General features: G+C 42.2%; 4 protein-coding genes across 4 annotated transcripts in view; 3 read left to right on the top strand and 1 right to left on the bottom strand.

Moving 5' to 3' along the window:
* The window catches only part of LOC143767342 (uncharacterized), a 258,579-nt gene extending 244,653 nt beyond the window's left edge, over positions 1 to 13,926 (top strand). Inside the window, exons 12-13 of the mRNA XM_077255585.1 lie at positions 9,649 to 9,725; positions 10,399 to 13,926. Of these exons, the coding sequence (XP_077111700.1) occupies positions 9,649 to 9,725; positions 10,399 to 12,518 (2,197 nt within the window). The 3' untranslated portion in view covers positions 12,519 to 13,926. The remainder of the gene's footprint in view (positions 1 to 9,648; positions 9,726 to 10,398) is intronic.
* LOC143767340 (uncharacterized) overlaps positions 1 to 21,164 on the top strand; it is a 254,994-nt gene that overhangs the window by 44,027 nt on the left and 189,803 nt on the right. The gene's annotated exons all lie outside the window — the stretch shown is intronic.
* Positions 1 to 21,164, top strand: part of LOC143767338 (uncharacterized) — a 149,485-nt gene that overhangs the window by 44,231 nt on the left and 84,090 nt on the right. Inside the window, exons 8-9 of the mRNA XM_077255572.1 lie at positions 8,858 to 8,992; positions 9,122 to 9,301. Of these exons, the coding sequence (XP_077111687.1) occupies positions 8,858 to 8,992; positions 9,122 to 9,301 (315 nt within the window). The remainder of the gene's footprint in view (positions 1 to 8,857; positions 8,993 to 9,121; positions 9,302 to 21,164) is intronic.
* The window catches only part of LOC143767410 (uncharacterized), a 599,249-nt gene that overhangs the window by 515,098 nt on the left and 62,987 nt on the right, over positions 1 to 21,164 (bottom strand). The window lies entirely within an intron of this gene.

The following is a 21,164-nucleotide window of genomic DNA, read 5'->3' as shown; positions in this document are numbered from 1 at the left end:
TGTGCACTCGTATAATGGTCCACTGCGGATTTTTCCCAGCGGATTTGATAAATCTGCAGGGCAAAAATGCTGCGTTTTTGCTGCAGATTTATCGCGGATTTACCGCAGTTTTTCTGCGGATTTCACTGCGGTTTTCTATAGGAGCAGCTGTAAAACCGCTGCGGAATCCGCAGAAAGAAGTGACATGCTGCAAAATGTAAACCACTGCTTTTCCGCGCGTTTTTTTCCGCAGCATGTGCACAGCGTTTTTTGTTTCCCATAGATTTACATTGTAATGTAAACTCATGGGAAACTGCTGTGGACCCGCAGCTGCGGAAACGCTGCGGTTCCACAGCGTTTTCCGCATCGTGTGCACATACCCTAAGCATGCATAAAAGTTTGGCCTTCCATAGTCTTGTGCCCTTCTGAAAAGGACTCCGCTGATCAGAGACCATATGGAGTCCAGAGTAACTCTGTTGCCTCATTATAGTCAATAGCTCCCTCCGGGATTTCATCTGAATCACGTCACTCAGAAATTTAGATGAAAACCCGATGTAAGTACTCATCGTAGAGCGATAAATGTGATCCAAATTGTTACGTAAAATGTTCATAACAGAAGCTTCAAATCAATCCACAAAAAAAAGCAAGTCGCTATTCAGATCTGTCATCTGTTAACGGAAAAAAGGGGGCTTCCACATTACTGGTCACTTATGACTTGAATGGGGTCACTTATGGGGGGGTTCTGCTGTTCTGGCACCTCAGGGGCTCTCCCAGTAGGTCATGGCACCAGCAAACCATAAAAGTAAAAAATGCACCATAATATGTTGCTTTTTCCTTTCCGAGCTTTGCACTGTGCCTGAAAAGTATTTCCTGTTTACATGTAGGGTATTGGCGCACTCAAGAGAAATTTTTACAACAAACTGAGGTCCATTGTTTCCTATTACCCCTTAGAAAAATTATTAAAATCTTGGGGATAAAACAACATTTTACTGGTAAAAATGTAATTTATTCTTTCTTTACCGCCCAATGGTATAAACCTCTGAGTTACATGTGGTGTCAATATAATCACTGCACCCCTAGATGAATTCATTGGGGGATGTAATTTGTAAAATGAATTCACTTATGAGAGGTTCTGCTCTCCTGGCGCCTCAGAGGCTCTGCCAATGTGTCATGGCACCCTCAATCCATTCCAGCAAAATCTGAACTCCAGTATGGCGCTTATTCCCTTCTGAGCTTTGCAATGTGCCTAAAAGTAGTTTTTGACCACATATGGGGTATCCTGTACTCAGGAGAAATTGTACAACAAATCTTGGGGTCCATTTTCTCCTTTCACCCTTGTGAAAATAACAAAAAAAACTGGGGCTAAAGAACATTTTTCTTTGAAAAATTTGATTTTTTTTTTTTTTTTCCTCACGGCTTCTGCGAAGCACCTAGGGGTTCAAGAAGCTCATCACACATCTAGATGCATTCCTTGAGGGGTCTAGTTTTCAAAATTGAGTGACTTGTGAGGGGTTCTTCATTTTTTAGGCACGTTGGGGGCTCTCTAAACGCAATGAGGTATCCGCTAATGATTTCAGCCATGATTTTGTGCTCCAAAAGTCCAACAGCGTTCCTTGCCTTCCAAGCCCTGGCATGCACCCAAACAGTTGTTTTGGCCCACATATGGAGTATCAGCATACTTGGGATAAATTGCATACCAAATGTTTGGGTCTATTTTCTCCTGTTGCCCTTGTAAAAATAAAAAAATTGGGTCTAAAGTAAATTTTTTGTGATTTTTTTTTTTTTTTTTAAATGTTAATTTTTTTACTTCCATATTCAATTAATTTCTGTGAAGCACCTAGATGATTAATAAACTTCTTGAATATAGTTCTGAGTACTTTGAGAGGTGCAGTTTTTAGAATGGTGTCACTGTTGGGTATCTACTGTCATATAGGCCCCTCAAAGTCTGGTTTCAAATGTGATGTAGTTCTTTAAAAAAAAAAAAAAAAAAAAAAAAAAAAATTTTGTAAATTTTGTTGGAAAAATTAGAAATTACTGGTTAACTTGTAGCCCTTCTAACTTCCTAACGAAAAAAAAATGTTTAAAAATGTGCTGATGTAAAGTAGACATGTGGGAAATGTTATTTATTAACTATGTTATGTTTCATAACTGGTTTAAGGGCATACAAATTAAACGTTTGAAAATTGTGACATTTTCTAAATTTTTGCCAAATTTCTTATTTTTTCACAAATAAACGCAAGTCATATTGAACAAATTTTACCACTATTATGAAGTGATATATTTATGAAAAAACTGTCTCAGGATCCGTTGAAGCGTTGCATAGTTATTACCACATAAATTGACACTGGTCAGACTTGTAAAATTTGGCCTGGTCATGAAGGTGAAAACAAGCTTGGGATGTGGGTGGGTGTTAACCCCTTCAAGACGCGGCCCTTTTTCGTTTTTGCATTTTCCCTTTTTTGTTTTTCGCTCCCCTACTTCCCAGAGCCATAACTTTTTTTATTTTTAAGTCAATATGGCCATTTGGGGGCTTATTTTTTGCGGGATGAGTTGTACTTTTGAACGACATGATTGGTTTTACCATGTCTCGTACTAGAAAATAGGAAAAAAATTCCAAGTAAGGTGAAATTGCAAAAAAAGTGCAATCCCACACTTGTTTTTTGATTGGCTTTTTTGCTAGCTTCACTAAATGCTAAAACTGACCTACCATTATGATTCTCCAGGTCATTACGAGTTCACAGACACCTAACATGTGTAGGTTATTTTTTATCTAAGTGGTGAAAAAAAATTCAAAACTTTGCTAAAAAAAAGAAAAAAAAAACGCAATTTTTCGATACCCGTAGCGTCTCCATTTTTCGTGATCTGGGGTCGGTTGAGGGCTTATTTTTTGCGTGCCGAGCTGACGTTTTTATTGATACCACTTTTGTGCACATATGTTCTTTTGATTGCCAGTTATTGCATTTTAATCAGGTTAACCCCTTCATGACCCAGCCTATTTTGGCCTTAATGACCTTGCCGTTTTTTGCAATTCTGACCAGTGTCCTTTTATGAGGTAATAACTCAGGAACGCTTCAACGGATCCTAGCGATTCTGAGATTGTTTTTTCGTGACATATTGGGCTTCATGTTAGTGGTAAATTTAGGTCGATAATTTCTGAGTTTATTTGTGAAAAAAACGGAAATTTGGCGAAAATTTTGAAAATTTCGCAATTTTCACATTTCGAATTTTTATTCTGTTAAACCAGAGAGTTATGTGACACAAAATAGTTAATAAATAACGTTTCCCACATGACTACTTTACATCAGCACAATTTTGGAAACAAATTTTTTTTTTGCTAGGAAGTTATAAGGGTTAAAATTTGACCAGTGATTTCTCATTTTTACAACAAAATTTACAAAACCATTTTTTTTAGGGACCACCTCACATTTGAAGTCATTTTGAGGGTTCTATATGGCTGAAAATACCCAAAAGTGACACCATTCTAAAAACTGCACCCCTCAAGGTGCTCAAAACCACATTCAAGAAGATTATTAACCCTTCAGGTGTTTCACAGCAGCAGAAGCAACATGGAAGTAAAAAATGAACATTTAACTTTTTAGTCACAAAAATGATTTTTTAGCAACAATTTTTTTATTTTCCCAAGGGTAAAAGGAGAAACTGGACCACGGACGTTGTTGTCCAATTTGTCCTGAGTACGCTGATACCTCATATGTGGGGGTAAACCACTGTTTGGGCGCACGGCAGGGCTCGGAAGGGAAGGAGCGCCATTTGACTTTTTGAATGAAAAATTGGCTCCAATCTTTAGCGGACACCATGTCGCGTTTGGAGAGCCCCCGTGTGCCTAAACATTGGAGCTCCCCCACAAGTGACCCCATTTTGGAAACTAGACCCCCCAAGGAACTTATCTAGAAGCATAGTGAGCACTTTAAACCCCCAGGTGCTTCACAAATTGATCCGTAAAAATGAAAAAGTACTTTTTTTTCACACAAAAATTATTTTAGCCTCAATTTTTTCATTTTCACATGGGTAACAGGATAAAATGGATACTAAATTTTGTTGGGCAATTTCTCCTGAGTACACCGATACCTCACATGTGGGGGTAAACCACTGTTTGGGCACATGGTAAGGCTCGGAAGGGAAGGAGCGCCATTTGACTTTTTGAATGAAAAATTATCTCCATCGTTAGCGGACACCATGTCGCGTTTGGAAAGCCCCTGTGTGCCTAAACATAGGAGCTCCTCCACAAGTGACCCCATTTTGGAAACTAGACCCCCCAAGGAACTTATCTAGAGGCATAGTGAGCACTTTAAACCCCCAGGTGCTTCACAAATTGATCCGCAAAAATGAAAAAGTACTTTTTTTTCACACAAAATTTCTTTTAGCCTCAATTCTTTCATTTTCACATGGGCAACAGGATAAAATGGATCCTAAAATTTGTTGGGCAATTTCTCCTGAGTACGCCGATACCTCATATGTGGGGGTAAACCACTGTTTGGGTGCACGGCAAGGCTCGGAAGGGGAGGCGTGCCATTTGACTTTTTGAATGGAAAATTAGCTCCAATCGTTAGCGGACACCATGTCGCGTTTGGAGAGCCCCTGTGTGCCTAAACATTGGAGATCCCCTACAAGTGACCCCATTTTGGAAACTAGACCCCCCAAGGAACTTATCTAGATGCATAGTGAGCACTTATAACCCCCAGGTGCTTTACAGAAGTTTATAACGCAGAGCCGTGAAAATAAAAAATAATTTTTCTTTCCTCAAAAATGATTTTTAGCCCAGAATTTTTTATTTTCCCAAGGGTAATAGGAGAAATTGGACCCCAAATGTTGTTGTCCAGTTTGTCCTGAGTATGATGATACCCCATATGTGGGGGTAAACCACTGTTTGGGCGCACGGCAGGGCTCGGAATGGAAGGCACGCCATTTGGCTTTTTGAATGGAAAATTAGCTCCAATCATTAGGGGACACCATGTCGCGTTTGGAGAGCCCCTGTGTGCCTAAACATTGGAGCTCCCGCACAAGTGACCCCATTTTGGAAACTAGACCTCCCAAGGAACTATTATAGATGTGTGGTGAGCACTTTGAACCCCCAAGTGCTTCACAGAAGTTTATAACGCAGAGCTATGAAAATAAAAAATAATTTTTCTTTTCTCAAAAATGATTTTTTAGCCCACAATTTTTTATTTTCCCAAGGGTAACAGGAGAAATTGGACCCCAAAAGTTGTTGTCCAGTTTCTCCTGAGTACGCTGATACCCCATATGTGGGGGTAAACCACTGTTTGGGCACATGCCGGGGCTCGGAAGGGAAGTAGTGACGTTTTGGAATGCAGACTTTGATGGAATGCTCTGCGGGCGTCAGGTTGCTTTTGCAGAGCCCCTGATGTGCCTAAACAGTAGGAACTCCCCACAAGTGACTCCATTTTGGAAACTAGACCCCCAAGGGAACTTATCTAGATGTGTGGTGAGCACTTAGAACTCCCAAGTGCTTCACAGAAGTTTATAACGCAGAGCCGTGAAAATAATAAATGTGTTTCCTTTCCTCAAAAATATTTTTTTAGCCCAGAATTTTTTATTTTTGCAAGAGTAACAGGAGAAATTGGACCCAAAAGTTGTTGTCCAGTTTCTCCTGAGTACGCTGATACCCCATATATGGGGGTAAACCACTGTTTGGGCACATGCCGGGGCTCGGAAGGGAAGTACTGACGTTTTGGAATGCAGACTTTGATGGAATGGTCTGCGGGCATCATGTTACGTTTGCAGAGCCCCTGATATGCCTAAACAGTAGAAACCCCCCACAAGTGACCCCATTTTGGAAACTAGACCCCCCAAGGAACTTATCTAGATGTGTGGTGAGCACGTTCAACCCCCAAGTGCTTCACAGAAGTTTATAACGCAGAGCCGTGAAAATAAAAAATAATTGTTCTTTCCTCAAAAATTATGTTTTAGCAAGTAATTTTTTATTTTTGCAAGGGTAACAGGAGAAATTGGACCCCAACAGTTGTTGCCCAGTTTGTCCTGAGTACGCTGGTACCCCAAATGTGGGGGTAAACCACTGTTTGGGCGCACGTCGGGGCTTGGAAGGGAGGGAGCACCATTTGACTTTTTGAACGCAAGATTGGCTGGAATCAATGGTGGCGCCATGTTGCGTTTGGAGACCCCTGATGTGCCTAAACAGTGGAAACCCCTCAATTCTAACTTCAACACTAACCCCAACACACCCCTAATCCTAATCCCAACTGTAGCCATAACCCCAACACACCCCTAACCACAACCCTAACCGCAACACACCCGTAACCCTAATTCCAACCCTAATCCTAACCCTAATCCCAACCCTAACCCTAATCCCAACCCTAACCACAACTGTAACCCCAACACACCCCTAACCCTATCCGTAACCCTAACCACAAGCCTAATCTTAACCCTATTTCCAACCCTAGCCCTAATTCCAACCCTAACTCTAATTCCAACCCTAACCCTAAGGCTATGTGCCCACGTTGCGGATTCGTGTGAGATTTTTCCGCACCATTTTTGAAAAATCTGCAGGTAAAAGGCACTGCGTTTTACCTGCGGATTTACAGCAGATTTCCAGTGTTTTTTGGTGCGGATTTCACCTGCGGATTCCTATTGAGGAACAGGTGTAAAACGCTGCGGAATACCGCACAAAGAATTGACATGCTGCGGAAAATACAACGCAGCGTTTCTGCACGGAATTTTCCGCACCATGGGCACAGCGGATTTGGTTTTCCATAGGTGTACATGGTACTGTAAACCTGATGGAAAACTGCTACGAATTCGCAGCGGCCAATCCGCTGCGGATCCGCGGCCAATCCACTGCGGATCCGTGGCCAATCCGCTGCAGATCCGCGGCCAATCCGCTGCGGATCCGCAGCCAAATCCGCACTGTGTGCACATGCCATAACCCTAACCCTACCCGTAACCCTAACCCTACCCCTAACCCTAACCTTACCCCTAGTTCTAACCCTAGTTCTAACCCTAACCCTAGTGGAAAAAGAAAAAAAAAATATTTTATTTATTTTATTATTGTCCCTACCTATGGGGGTGATAAAGGGGGGGGTTTATTTATTATTTTTTTTATTTTGATCGCTGTGATAGAACCTACCACAGCGATCAAAATGTACTTTGTAATGAATCTGCCGGCCGGCAGATTCGGCGGGCGCACTGAGCATGCGCCCGCCATTTTGGAAGATGGTGGCGCCCATGGAGGAGGCGGACGGGCACCGGGAGCCTCGGTAAGTATAAGGGGGGGGAGATCGGGGCACGGGGGGGTGACATAGGAGCACGGGGGGAGCGGACAGGAGGACGGGGGAGCGGAGCACAGGACGGAGGGGACTACGGCCTGGCATTAAAATTAATATGCGGCTCCATCTCCCATAGGGGTGGATCCGCATATTCATCACTGTAATGAGCGGCACCACGTGACCGCTCATACAAGACAAGCTGCCGGCGCTGAGAGGAAGCATCTCGGGAGCTGGGTGAGTATTTTAATGCCAGCGGGCGGGTGCACAGGGGGTGGGAGGCGGGATGTAACCAGGAACTTTATTTTAACCACAAAAAAAATAAAAAAACATTGATTTTTCATTCCTTCTCTCCAGCGAATGCTGTGGAGGAGAAGGAATGAATTCCGGCTTCAGCACCACATGCTGTTGACAGCCCTTACTGTAGCGCTGTCTCCTGCAATGTCTGTGTGGTACTCATTCGGCACACAGGCGGCACACAGCTGCCGCACGTGTGCCACACTGATGTGCCACGTGAGCACACGGATAACTCCGGTACCGATTTTTCTGGTACCGGAATTATCTGGACGTGTGAGACTGGCCAAATATAGGAAAAGAGACTCTCATTCCAATGATGTATCATTTACTGGATGCAGCAGTTTTGACACAATCAGAGTTTTTGGATGTAGCATGTAACAATCCTTAGAAACCACATTATCTATTGACAGTAAGCTGCTTATTAGATAAGGTGGCGTGGTATAACCTGGTCTCGCATTCACTGTGGCCCCAGCAATGATAATCTTCTGGTGATGATAAAATCTTCATTGTATGGAAAAAAACAGAACACAACTTAATAAGTGACACATCCCTAAAATCTGTGTTTCAGCAGCTACATTATGCTGCCCTCAGATTACACAGCCAAAACCTGCTGAGCGATCCCCTTTAAGGCAAATCTTTCTGCAAATCAGAGAATTTATACCAGGTTTGAGTTAGCGTTAACGTTATTATATTTCCCATATTCTGAAATTAATTCAAATATTGCATAACAGAGAATTAAAACAAATAATCCATTTGCCTGTTAATGAAGATGGGAAACAATATAGCAGTAAATCATACTTTGTTATATATGGTATTAGACATCTCACACAGGGGGGAAGCTAGTTTCATATTCAGTATGTGGAAAATGCTTTACAAAGAAGTCAACTGAGTACACATCAGAGAATTCACATAGGGGAGAAGCCATATTCATGCCGAGGATGTGCGAATTACCTTCACTGTTTAGGTAGCCATAAAAGTTTGATACTGCAGTATGTTGTTCAATACTCTGTTCTTTACCTCTGGCTTCCATCCGTTTTCCCTTGGCCAGATAGGTTGTAGGTATTTGGAAATTAAAAGGATGTGCTTACATAACTGAACCCAAAACATGTTCAGTTGACTCCTAAGAAAACTCACAATGTTCTCCAAATATTTTCCAGGCAATTTTAGTCTTTTAATGTGAATTTATTCATTGCAAATCAAAATTTTGGGGAAAATTCTCCAAATGTTACTGGTAGTAAATATCTACATGTTGTATCTCCTCATATGTTTCCTCTTGTCACCAGTAATTCTTTATGATTTTACCTTGTCATCATCTTCCCATTCAGGTCCCTATAATATCAGATTCCCTCAGTTTAGATGTTCTATATAAGAGAACTTTCCTGATGGATAGGAACAGGGTGAAGATGGAGGAGCGGATAATAAACCTCACCCTAGCTATCATCTTCCGGCTTACTGGAGAGGTGAGAGATTCTGATGACGTCACATTACATCATTCTTATCTATGGGAATAACAGATGGACTGAACTGGAGAGGTGAGGTCTCTGGAAATGTCTGTAGTGAGATTTATTAATGGGTCTCTCCATACCCAGGATTACACAGTAGTGAAGAAGACCCCTAGTGAGCGCTGTCAGGCCCCCATGTCTGAGGGATGGGGAATAGCCCTGAGCCCAATCACGGGGCCTCCACCTCACCCCCTGATACATGAGGACATCCATAACCAGAAGATCCTAGAACTCGCCTACAAGATGATTGAGCTGCTGACTGGAGAGGTGACACTGCTGGGAATACTGGGACATTATACAGTAACGCTATGAAGGGATCGGGGGATGACAATATCATTGTGTGTGTCAGGTTCCTATAAGGTATCAGGATGTCACCATCTATTTGTCAATGGAAGAGTGGGAGTATTTAGAAGGACACAAAGATCTGTACAAGGACGTCATGATGGAGGTTCCCCAGCCCCTCACATCACCAGGTAATAGACAGGACTAAATATACACGGCCTATAATTATCTGTATGTAAAGAATGAATTCAGTCCCTGTATGTGTTTCCTTCAGGTCTATCCAGGAAGAGGACAACACCAGAGAGATCTCCCCATCCTCTTCTACAGGACTGCAAGCAAGAAAATACCAACGTTCATGTGATAAGTAATGTGCAGTGTAAAGAAGAGATTCCTACATTTGATTGCTCAGGTGAGTAGTAACCACTAAATATAGAGAAGTCACAGATTCTACTTCCAAATAGAAGCTATTTTGTCCCAATAAGATAGCTGGGATTCAGACATCTAATTTTGAAATTGGGGAGTCATTTATTCTAGGATTGTTCTACTAAAGCCATTTCATCAGGTGAATGAACAGGAGCAACCTTAAAAATTAGAAAAAGGATAAAGTGTGTCCAAGTTTGCTGCCTTTCTGCTGGTACAAACAATGTGTAGACTTTAGGAAATTATAATTTATTTTTAGAGCATCATTGATTCCATGGTTCTGTACATGTGAAAAGGGATTATAAACAACATACAAATGTAAATTACAATGAACAAACCATGACAGCCGGCACAAAAATGAGAGGGCCCTGCCCTTGCTGGCTTATAGTTTACAGGACAATGGGGAAGGAAGCCATAAGTTAGCATTTTGCAGCAGCTCTGTTAGTGGTGAGGTGACAGTGGGGTAATTGCAGGCTGTAAGCTTTCTTGAAGTGAGAGGTTTTCAAGTTTCATCAGAAAGTTCCCAATTCCTCATTCTGCTGATTGACATGGGTCTCAACAGTTGGAGTTTCACTGATCAGTACATTTTTACCTATCCTTTGCATAGCTGATACATTATTTTAACTGGACAACCCTTTTCATAAAGGTTATGTTTTTGTCAGATTACTGTTCCAGGACATTACAAAGACAACGGATATCTTTAGAGTTCAGAGCAGAAGATGGTGTCATAACACAGCATACATATGAAGAGCAAGACAACAATCTATTATCTGAATGTTTTAAGCAGATCCTAACAAAGACTATTAAGCAAACTGAAAATCACAAAAGGGGTGATAAAGCGCAAACAGCCCACCCTGCAAAGAAAAAATATTCATGTTCTGAATGTGGGAAATGTTTTAATCGGAAAACACATCTTGTTATACATCAGAGAATTCACACAGGGGAGAAACTGTTTTCATGTTCAGAATGTGGGAAGTGTTTTAACGAAAAATCAGGTCTTGTTACACATCAGAGAACTCACACGGGGGAGAAGCCATATTCGTGCCCAGATTGTGACAAATGTTTTCATATAAAATCATGCCTTACAAAACATCAGAGAATTCACATAGAGAAAAAGGAATTTTCATGTTCAGAATGTGGGTTATTTTTTAGACACAAGGACACACTCATTACACATCAGAGATCTCACACAGGTGAAAAGCCTTTTTTATGTTCAGAATGTGGGAAATGTTTTGGCACTAAATTCTCTCTTATTATGCATCAGAAAAATCACACAGGGGAGAAGCCATTTTCATGTTTAGAATGTGGGAAATTCTTTGTAAATAAGTATAGTCTGGTTACACATCAGAGAATTCACACAGGGGAGAGACCTTTTTCATGTTCAGAATGTGGAAAATTCTTTACAAATAAGTCAGTTCTGGTTATACATCAGAGAATTCACACTGGGGAGAAACCTTTTTCATGTTCAGAATGTGGAAAATTCTTTACAAATAAATCAAAGCTGGTTACACATCAGAGAATTCACACAGGGGCAAAACCTTTTAAATGTTCAGAATGTGGGAAATTATTCACAAATAAGTCAGGGCTAGTTATTCACCAGAGAATTCACACAGGGGAGAAACCTTTTTCATGTTCAGAATGTGGAAAATGTTATAGAGATAAAAAACATCTTGTTTCACATCAAAACAGTCATCACGTAGTTAAGCCATTTTCATGTTCAGAATGTGGGAAATTCTTTTTAACTAAGTATAATCTGGCTACACATCAGAGAACTCACACAGGGGAGAAGCCATATTCATGCCCAGAATGTGAGAAATGCTTTAATGAAAAATCATCTCTTACAAAACATCAGAGCGTTCACACAGGGAAAAAGGCATTTGTATGTTCAGAATGTGGGTTAGGTTTTGGTTACAAAAACTCTCTCATTAGGCACCAGAGAATTCACACAGGTGAAAAGCCTTTTTTATGTTCGGAATGTGGGAAATGTTTTACCAATAAAACCTCTCTTGTTATGCATCGGATAAATCATACAGGGAAAAAGCCATTTGCCTTTTTAGGAAGTGAAAATTCTTTTAATCAAGGAAGTCACACAGGCGAGAAGCTATATTCATGTACAGAATGTGAGCAATGTTTTAGCACTAAGACTGCTCTTGTTCTTCATCAGAAAATTCATACAGGGAAGAAACTTTTTTCATGTTCACAGTGTGGAAAATTATTTTCAAGTAAGTCAATTCTAGTTAAACATCAGAGAATTCACACAGGAGAGAAACCTTTTTCATGTTCAGAATGTGGAAAATGCTTTAAAAGTAAGTCAAATCTGGTTATACATCAGAGAAGTCACACAGGGGAGAAACCATTTTCATGTTCACAATGTGAAAAATTATTTAAAAGTAAGACCATTCTAGATAAACATCAGAAAATTCACACAGGGGAGAAACCTTTTTCATGTTCAGAATGTGTAAAATGTTTTACAACCAGGTCAAATCTGGTTATACATCAGAGAAGTCACACAGGAGAAAAGCCATATTCATGTTCAGAATGTGAGAAAAGTTTCAGCAGTAAGTCTGCTCTTATTAACCATCAGAAAATTCACACAGGAGGGAAGCCATTTTCATGTTCAGAATGTGGATATAGTTTTAAACTTAAGTCATATATGGTTAAACATCAGAGAACTCACACAGGAGAGAAACCTTTTTCATGTTCAGAATGTGGAAAATTATTTGCAAGAAAATCAACTCTGGTTACTCATCAGAGAATTCACACAGGGGAGAAGCCAATTTAATCCCGAGGAGGCGAGAAATATTTTATTGAGAAAACAAATCTTGTCTGGCATAAAAAAAGACATGCACATAATTGAAAAAAGTATATACATAGGGAATAGTCAAATTAAAGTCACATGTCACACAAGAAAGAGAAAATAGTTTGGAGAAGAAGACCTGGGCAAATTGCAGCCTATGGGCCACAGCTGTTGCTTTCAATTTGTCTGTCCTGCTGACAGCAATAATCAAAGGACCAAATAGGGCAATTTAACTGATCCTTGATTTTTATTTTTTACAGAATTATAATTTTGATTGTATCACCGTCACAGATGCCATCTATTGATGGAAGTGGGTGCTGCTGAAAGAAGCAAGGGGATGCTTAGTTCCTTGCTGTTAGCAGTTCTGCTCAAACCTTGGTGGGAGAATTCATGAGGAAAGCAGTGAGCAAATGATAGGACTATCATACCCATTTTCTGCATATAATTGGCGTCATTCAGTGACTGAGTGGGTCCAGGAGAGTGTAATTAAATAAGACCTAAGAGACTGCATTGTGTTGTGGCTGTGCTGAGTTGGTCTCAAAACCGGTGATAATGTTAACACTTGTTTAATCCCCTAATAGCAGGATGAAAGCCCCAACTACAGTTTGTATGTTGGAAGATCAGCTATTTAGTAGCAGCTGCATCTCCCCAGAACATCCAGTTACAGCTTAAACACATGGGTGAAGTATTTCTAATGACTATTCGGCCCAACAGTGTGAAGTATGCCTCAATTCGACTACATGTGGTCTTCACATATAATATTCTATGTGTCCCTTCCCTCCCTCCATCCTTCAATGGTGAAGTGTGCTCCCTAAACTGCTCTTTATTCCTCACCATGTACTCTTGTGCTTCTCACCTGTGTCTGTAAAACTGTTAACAAGCTCGGTGCAAAGGTTGAGGTAATGGTTATTTTGCTACGTTATATATCTTGTGCAGGGGAGGTAAGGGTTGAGTCCCTCACATGTGCTCTTTTCTATGATCTCCCCTACGTGACACGTGGATCATGCATGTGGAATAGGTGGTCAATATGTTTTTCTGTGATGAAATTCAGACAAATTTTTTATATGTTCTTATGATCGTAGATTTACCAGTATCATCTAAACAAAATGATGTAGATTATGGCTTTTTTTAACCGATAAAATTAATATTCTAGAGAATTAAGTTCAGTTGGTTTACAATTTGGAGTGTGAACCCTTTGGAAAATTAGTTTCCCACCCCTGGTTTGTGGCACTAAATGATTAATGTCTGCAATTAGCAATAATCATCCAATAAGATAACACACCTCTATAAAACATATCCATTGGATATTTCACATTAATTTAAATACGTTTCTCAAAAATAATTGTTAATAAAATAAATGTTTCCTTTATAATAAATGTTTCTTTTATATATGCTTGGGCTTGGCTTTTCTTTTATCATTTTGAGTTGTCTCACCTTCTGATGTTGACTTCAAGAAGAAAATGTGAGCAATGCTGATGATTCTGTGATGGCACATGGCTGCTATGACCCATTCCTTAGACTAGGACTCGCCAGAGTTTGGATCCCAGACTTTAAGACAATGTTTTTGAATATATACTATTCATGGAGGATAATTGTATTAACCATTTTACGTTACAGAGCCATGTTTGAGCATTTTCAATCCAAATAATTGCTTTTCTATTGTGTGCTAAGAAGAGTCCCTTGTAGTGTTTAATATCGTCTCTGCTCCCTATCAAAATTGCATTTCAAGAGGTAGCTGACATTGGATAACGTTCTAAACAAGGTTCGTTATTTAAGTCCAAAAGATGCAAATACCAAAACAAGTAGATGTATAAAATGTGTCTATTTACTATGACATTGTGATAATGGAACTCTACCACTTGTAAATAATCTTACACGGGCATTGCCAAGCAGTTGGTGAAATGGATGCATGAAGTGATTTTTAAGCAGAATCTGGGTTAATTTCTGAACCTTAAACCATAATTGGTTAAACATGGTTTAATAATCTAATTTACCCACCCAATCACGCGATAACACCGGCAGATGTTGATCCAAGCAGGTGCAGTACTGACTACAAAGGAGTGGTGCTGGTCCAGGCAGTAACTTTATTGCGCCATCATGACAGCACTGACATTAGATAACCTCTCTGTCCTATTAGGAACAGGTAATACAAGCAGAGAGGTAAAAGCCTTCCCTCACCTCCTCAGTATATCATGTTCCTAGCAGGATAGTGGCAGAGAGAGGTACCTGGCGGCAGGGTTTTGGACATTCTTCAGCCAGGTGATCTAGGAGTGAAACTTTGAGATATTCTTACTACTGGTTATCATGCTAGGTCTTGACGGGGTTGACTCTCGATGGTCCACGGGGGCTATAGTTGCAGCTGTATAGGCTGGAAGCACTCACGGGCTACTCCAGGTCCCTGCATGGTGGTGTCTCCCGGCGTTCCTTGCTTCAATATGACTGCAGTCACATGTCTGGCCGTGTCACAGGAGTTGTCATGCTGATGTGTTCAGGTAACTCCTGGCCAGAGTCCGGAGGATATTAGAGCGAAATTTTAATTCAGGAACAGAAGTATATGCATTTTTAATGGAATTGGACTACTTTTATTGATGCCCAGGATATAAGGTAGAGATGAGTGCGTTTGAGGCTATTGGTCAGGAAGCCATGGATAGCTTGTTATCCCACTCGGAATCTGCTGAGCAGTCCACCAACCACTAGGCTAGTAAGTGGCATTTGCTGCCTCGTTACCAATGTAAAAATATGAAATAAAACAGACCCGCACCTCCTAACAGAATAAGACAACTGTGAACTGATTCAGGTCGTCACAACTATTAATTATAGCCAAGAAACCACTCTGAAATGCTATAATATGCAAACATTGAATATATGAAATTGGAACTGCATTACTGATATGGAAAATATGTTAAGAAAAAGTTACTACTAAGAAACGTCTATACACAGAGATTAGGACAAAAGAAGGAGAAAGACCATACTCAAAAAATGGGAACACCCAAGTATATATATATATATATATATATATATATAGCGCATCGCGATTACTCGCTAATCCCACCCCCTGCACAGTAGCTCCGCCCCACATCACCACACACAATCCCACCCCCACCACATTACCACACACAATCCTGCCCCCCACCCCGTTACCACACACAATACCGCCCCCCACCCCGTTACCACACACAATCCCGCACCCCACCCCGTTACCACACACAATCCCGCACCCCACCACGTTACCACACACAATCCCGCACCCCACCACGTTACCACACACAATCCCGCACCCCACCACGTTACCACACACAATCCAGCCCCCACCACGTTACCACACACAATCCAGCCCCCCACCCCGTTACCACACACAATCCAGCCCCCACCACGTTACCACACACAATCCAGCCCCCACCACGTTACCACACACAATCCAGCCCCCCACCCCGTTACCCCACACAATCCCGCCCCCCACCCCGTTACCCCACACAATCCCGCCCCCCACCCCGTTACCACACACAATCCCGCCCCCCAGCCCGTTACCACACACAATCCCGCCCCACCACCACGTTACCACACACAATCCCGCCCCACCACCACGTTACTACACACAATCCCGCCCCCCACCACGTTACCACACACAATCCCGCCCCCACCACATTACCACACACAATCCCGCCCTCCACCACATTACCACACATAATCCCACCCCCCACCACATCACCACACACAATCCTGCCCCCCACTACATTACCACACATAATCCCGCCCCACCACATCACCACACACAATCCTGCCCTCCCACCACATCACCACACATAATCCCACCCCCCATCTCACACAATCCCGCCCCCACCACATTACCACACACAATCCCACCCCCCACCACATCACCACACACAATCCCGCCCTCCCACCACACATAATCCCGCCCCCCCATCTCACACAATCCTGCCCCCCACCACATTACCACACACAATCCCGCCCCCACCACATCACCACACATAATCCCGCCCCCCATCTCACAATCCTGCCCCCCACCACATTACCACACACAATCCCGCCTCCACCACATAACCACACACAATCCCGCCCTCCCACCACACATAATCCCGCCCCCCCATCTCACACAATCCTGCCCCCCACCACATTACCACACACAATCCCGCCCCCACCACATCACCACACATAATCCCGCCCCCCATCTCACAATCCTGCCCCCCACCACATTACCACACACAATCCCGCCCCCCACCACATTACCACACACAATCCCGCCCCCCACCACATAACCACACACAATCCCGCCCCCACCACATAACCACACACAATCCCGCCCCCCACCACATAACCACATACAATCCCGCCCCCCACCACATTACCACACAAGGCTCTGTCCCCACACATTACCTTACGAGGCTGCGTCCTCACACATTACCACACGAGGCTCCGTCCCCACACATTACCACACGAGGCTCTTTCCCCAGACATTACCATACGAGGCTCCGTCCTCACACATTAACACACAAGGCTCCGTCCCTCCACATTACCACACGAGGCTCCGCCCCCCACATTACCACACGCAGCACTTCCTATGTAATTCAACCACTTAGGCTACTTTCACACTAGCGTCGGGAACGACCCGTCGCTGTGTGTCGGTCCGACGTTCCCGACGCTAGCGTGGTCTCCGCCGCACAACGGGGGCAGCGGATGCATTTTTCCAACGCATCCGCTGCCCCATTGTGAGGTGCGGGGAAGTGCGGGGAGGTGGCGGCGGAGTTCTGGCCGCGCATGCGCGGTCAGAAAAAGCGGACCGTCGGGAGCAAAAAACGTTACATGTAACGTTTTTTTCTCCCGACGGTACGCTACCACACGCCCAAGCGTCGCAAAACGGACGCGACGTGTGGCAATGCGTCGCAAATGCGTCGCTAATGTTAGTCTATGACGAAAAAACGCATCCAGCAAGAACTTTTGCTGGATGCGTATTTTCGGCAAAACTACGCATTTGCGACGTATTGCAGTTAACGCTAGTGTGAAAGTAGCCTTAGCAATGAGCGTGCCGAGCGTTAGCTGGCTGGAAACAGCTAGTATCATATAAATGACGTGTACTTTATTACAAAAAAACAAACCACTAAATGGAACACAGCAACACATAAAAACATTTAAAATCTGCAATGAGTGTTTTGCCTAGCCATGCCTTAATATAAAGGCCAGGGCTGCCCAGACAATGATTCTCAACATAGACAAAGGTGCATATATGTACTCCTGATGTAGCTCAAGGAACCAAAAAATGGCTGCAACAATCACCACAATTATAAGGTTATACATAGTAAATAAGTAAATGCATCCTAAACCATACTGATTCACAGTAACATAAACATGGACCAATTGGTCACCATCTAAATGCCCTGACATATATAAAATAAATAGATATAGTGTGCACATATATGTACATATGCAAAAAAATGCAAGCCTAATAACCTGATAAGGCCTAAAATGAGGCCATAGAGATAGAGAAATTACCCAATTTTTGCTCTGGAATCAGAGACAGGGAAAGGCCCAAGCCACATGTCTGCAAAAAATCTTGAGGACTAGAATGAAGCCATGGGTACTGGAGAGGAAAAAGGTGTGGGAGAAAAACCCCACGCGTATCGCCACACAAATGTGGCTTCCTCAGGGAGAATAGTGTTCTGAGTCCCATAAGCGTTAGGTACAGGGTCGGACTGGGGTGTCTGGGGCCCACCAGGGGAATGGACTCTAGGGGCCCACCCTACAGCTATTTGCAAATATCTGTCATTATAATAGAGCATCGGCTGTAGAACACCGGCGGCTGCTGCACATGTACCGTGTGCCCCAATAACTGGATGTATAATTACGGTCGTTTACATTAATGGGGTTCTTGGTTAAAAAAAGTTATCACCGATCCATGGGCTCCACAGGATAGGTGATCGCTTAGGTCCGACCATTAGAAACTGCATCGATCGGAAGAATGGGGAAGTTTTATCCCTGACAGGACACTTTTATCACGATTTTAAAATGCAGCAGCAGGTGGGATGTCTGGCCGCAGCTCCATTCATTCCCTTTGGGGCTTCCAGAAAAAAACAAACAAGTGCAGCCACTGGGGGAATGACTGGATCAGTGATCTAGTCGGACATGCCACTCCAGTCTAATGGGGATAAAAAGTTCCACATTTTGCTGAGTGTGTCCAAGCAGTTACTCCCCCACCAATCAATAAGTTATCACTTATCCTGTGGAGAGGTGATTACTTTTTTCCACAGCAAACCCCCTGTAAGTGCATCTCCGCCGCTGTGTACAAAGCACTAAAACTCTAATGGAAATAAAGAATCTTCTCCTAATTAATATCAGAGAGAACACATGACCGCCATACACAACACAATCCACTATACCAAGACCAATATTACCACATACAGGAAGAAATACCACCACACCATGACCAGACCACATAGTGACCGAATAATACTACATACAAGGGTCAAATATCACCACACCATGAACAGATCACATATTACCACCACACAGTGACCGAATAATATGACATATTAGGGCAGCACGGTTCAGAGGTTAGGACAACATCTACAATGATTTTGTATGTTCTCCCTGTGTTTGCGTGAGTTTCCTCTGGGTACTCTGGTTTCCTCCCACATTTTACAAAGACATACTGCTAGGGAATCTAGATTGTGAGCCCCATCGGGGACAGTGGCAATAATGTCTGTAAAGCGCTGTGAAATTAATAGCGCTATATAAATGACTAAAAATAAATAAAAATAATACAAGGAGAAATACTGCCACGCCGTGACCAGACCACAAATTACCAACACATAGTGCCCGAATACTACAATATTGATTGTGAATACAAACCACAATACTAACAACAATGTTATTACCACCAGTGACAATGTACACAGTACCTCTGTATATAGTGTCAGTGTACAGGTAATACAGTGATCACCAGTGACATTATACACAGGAGCTCTGTATATATTGTATAGTGTACGGGTAATACCGTGATCACCAGTGACATTATACACAGGAGCTCTGTATATAGTGTCAGTGTACAGGTAATACAGTGACCACCAGTGACATTACACACAGGAGCTCTGTATACACTATGTTCCAAATTATTATGCAAATGACATTTTTCTCTGAGTGTCCTAAATGGTCGGTGCAAATGACAGTCAGTCTAATAAAAGTCATCACCCCTTAGCGTATACATTGAATTTTATTGAAGAAACCTCCCAATGATAAAAGTATAATCTCTAAAACGAATAAAAACTCAAAATGCACTGTTCCAAATTATTATGCAAAGTAGAATTTCTAAACATTTGATATGTTTTAAAGAACTGAAAATGCTCATTTGAAGAATTTGCAGCATTAGTAGGTCACATTCACAGAACAAAAAAGCTATTTAACTCCAAAACATCCTAACAGGCCAAGTTACATGTTAACATAGGAACCCGTCTTTGATATCACCCTCACAATTCTTGCATCCATTGGACTTGTGAGTTTTTGGAGAGTTTCTGCTTGTATTTCTTTGCATGAAGTCAGAATAGCCTCCCAGAGCTGCTGTTTTGATGTGAACTGCCTCCCACCCTCATAGATCTTTTGCTTGATGATAATCCAAAGGTTCTCTATAGGGTTGAGGTCAGGGGAAGATGGTGGCCACACCATGAGTTTATCTCCTTTTATGCCTATTCCAGCCAATGACTCAGATGTATTCTTTGCAGCATGACAGCATGAGATAGTGCATTGTCATGCATGAAGATGCTTCTGCTCCTGAAGGCACCTTTCTGCTTTTCATACCATGGAAGAAAGTTGTCAGTCAGAAACTCTATACAATTTGCAGAGGTCATTTTCACACCATCAGGAACCTTAAAGGGCCCTACCAGCTGTTCTGGACCAAAACATGACTCCTCAACCTCCTTGCTGATGTCGCAGCCTTGTTGGGACATGGTGGCTATCCACCAACCATCCACTACATCCATCTGGACCATCCAGGGTTGCTCGACACTCATCAGCAATCAAGACTGCTTGAAAAATAGTCTTCATGTATGTCTGGGCCCACTGCAACCATCTCTGCTTGTAATCACTGTTTAGGGGTGGCCGAATAGTAGGTTTATGCACCAAAGCAAGCCTTTGAGGGATTCTACACCTTGAGGTTTGAGGGACTCCAGAGGCACCAGCAACTTCAAATAAATTTTTGCTGCTTTGCAATGGTATTTTGGCAGCTGCTCTTTTAATTTAATGAATTTGTCTGGCAGAAACCTTCCTCAATATGCCTTTATCTGCATGAACTCTGTTTCAGTCATAAATCTCTTCATAGTATGATGATCACTCCTACGTTTTCGTTAAATATCTAATGTTTTCAAACCTTGTCCAAGGCATTGCACTATTTAACACTTTTCAGCAGCAGAGAGATCCTTTTTATTTCCCATATTGCTTGAAACCTGTGGCCTGCTTAATAATTTTTAAGTAGTTTTCCTTTAATTAGAGTCACCTGGAAAACTAATTATCACATGTATTTAAGATTGATTTCAGTGATCCATTGAGCCCTGAGACACAATACCGTCCATGAGTTTATTTGAAAAACAAAACTATTAAATCTTTATGACACTTAAACCCAATTTG

The sequence above is a fragment of the Ranitomeya variabilis genome, chromosome 4 (genome assembly GCF_051348905.1).
Source record: "Ranitomeya variabilis isolate aRanVar5 chromosome 4, aRanVar5.hap1, whole genome shotgun sequence".
In the NCBI taxonomy this organism is placed as follows: domain Eukaryota; kingdom Metazoa; phylum Chordata; class Amphibia; order Anura; family Dendrobatidae; genus Ranitomeya; species Ranitomeya variabilis.
This window is presented reverse-complemented; position numbering and strand designations above follow the sequence as displayed.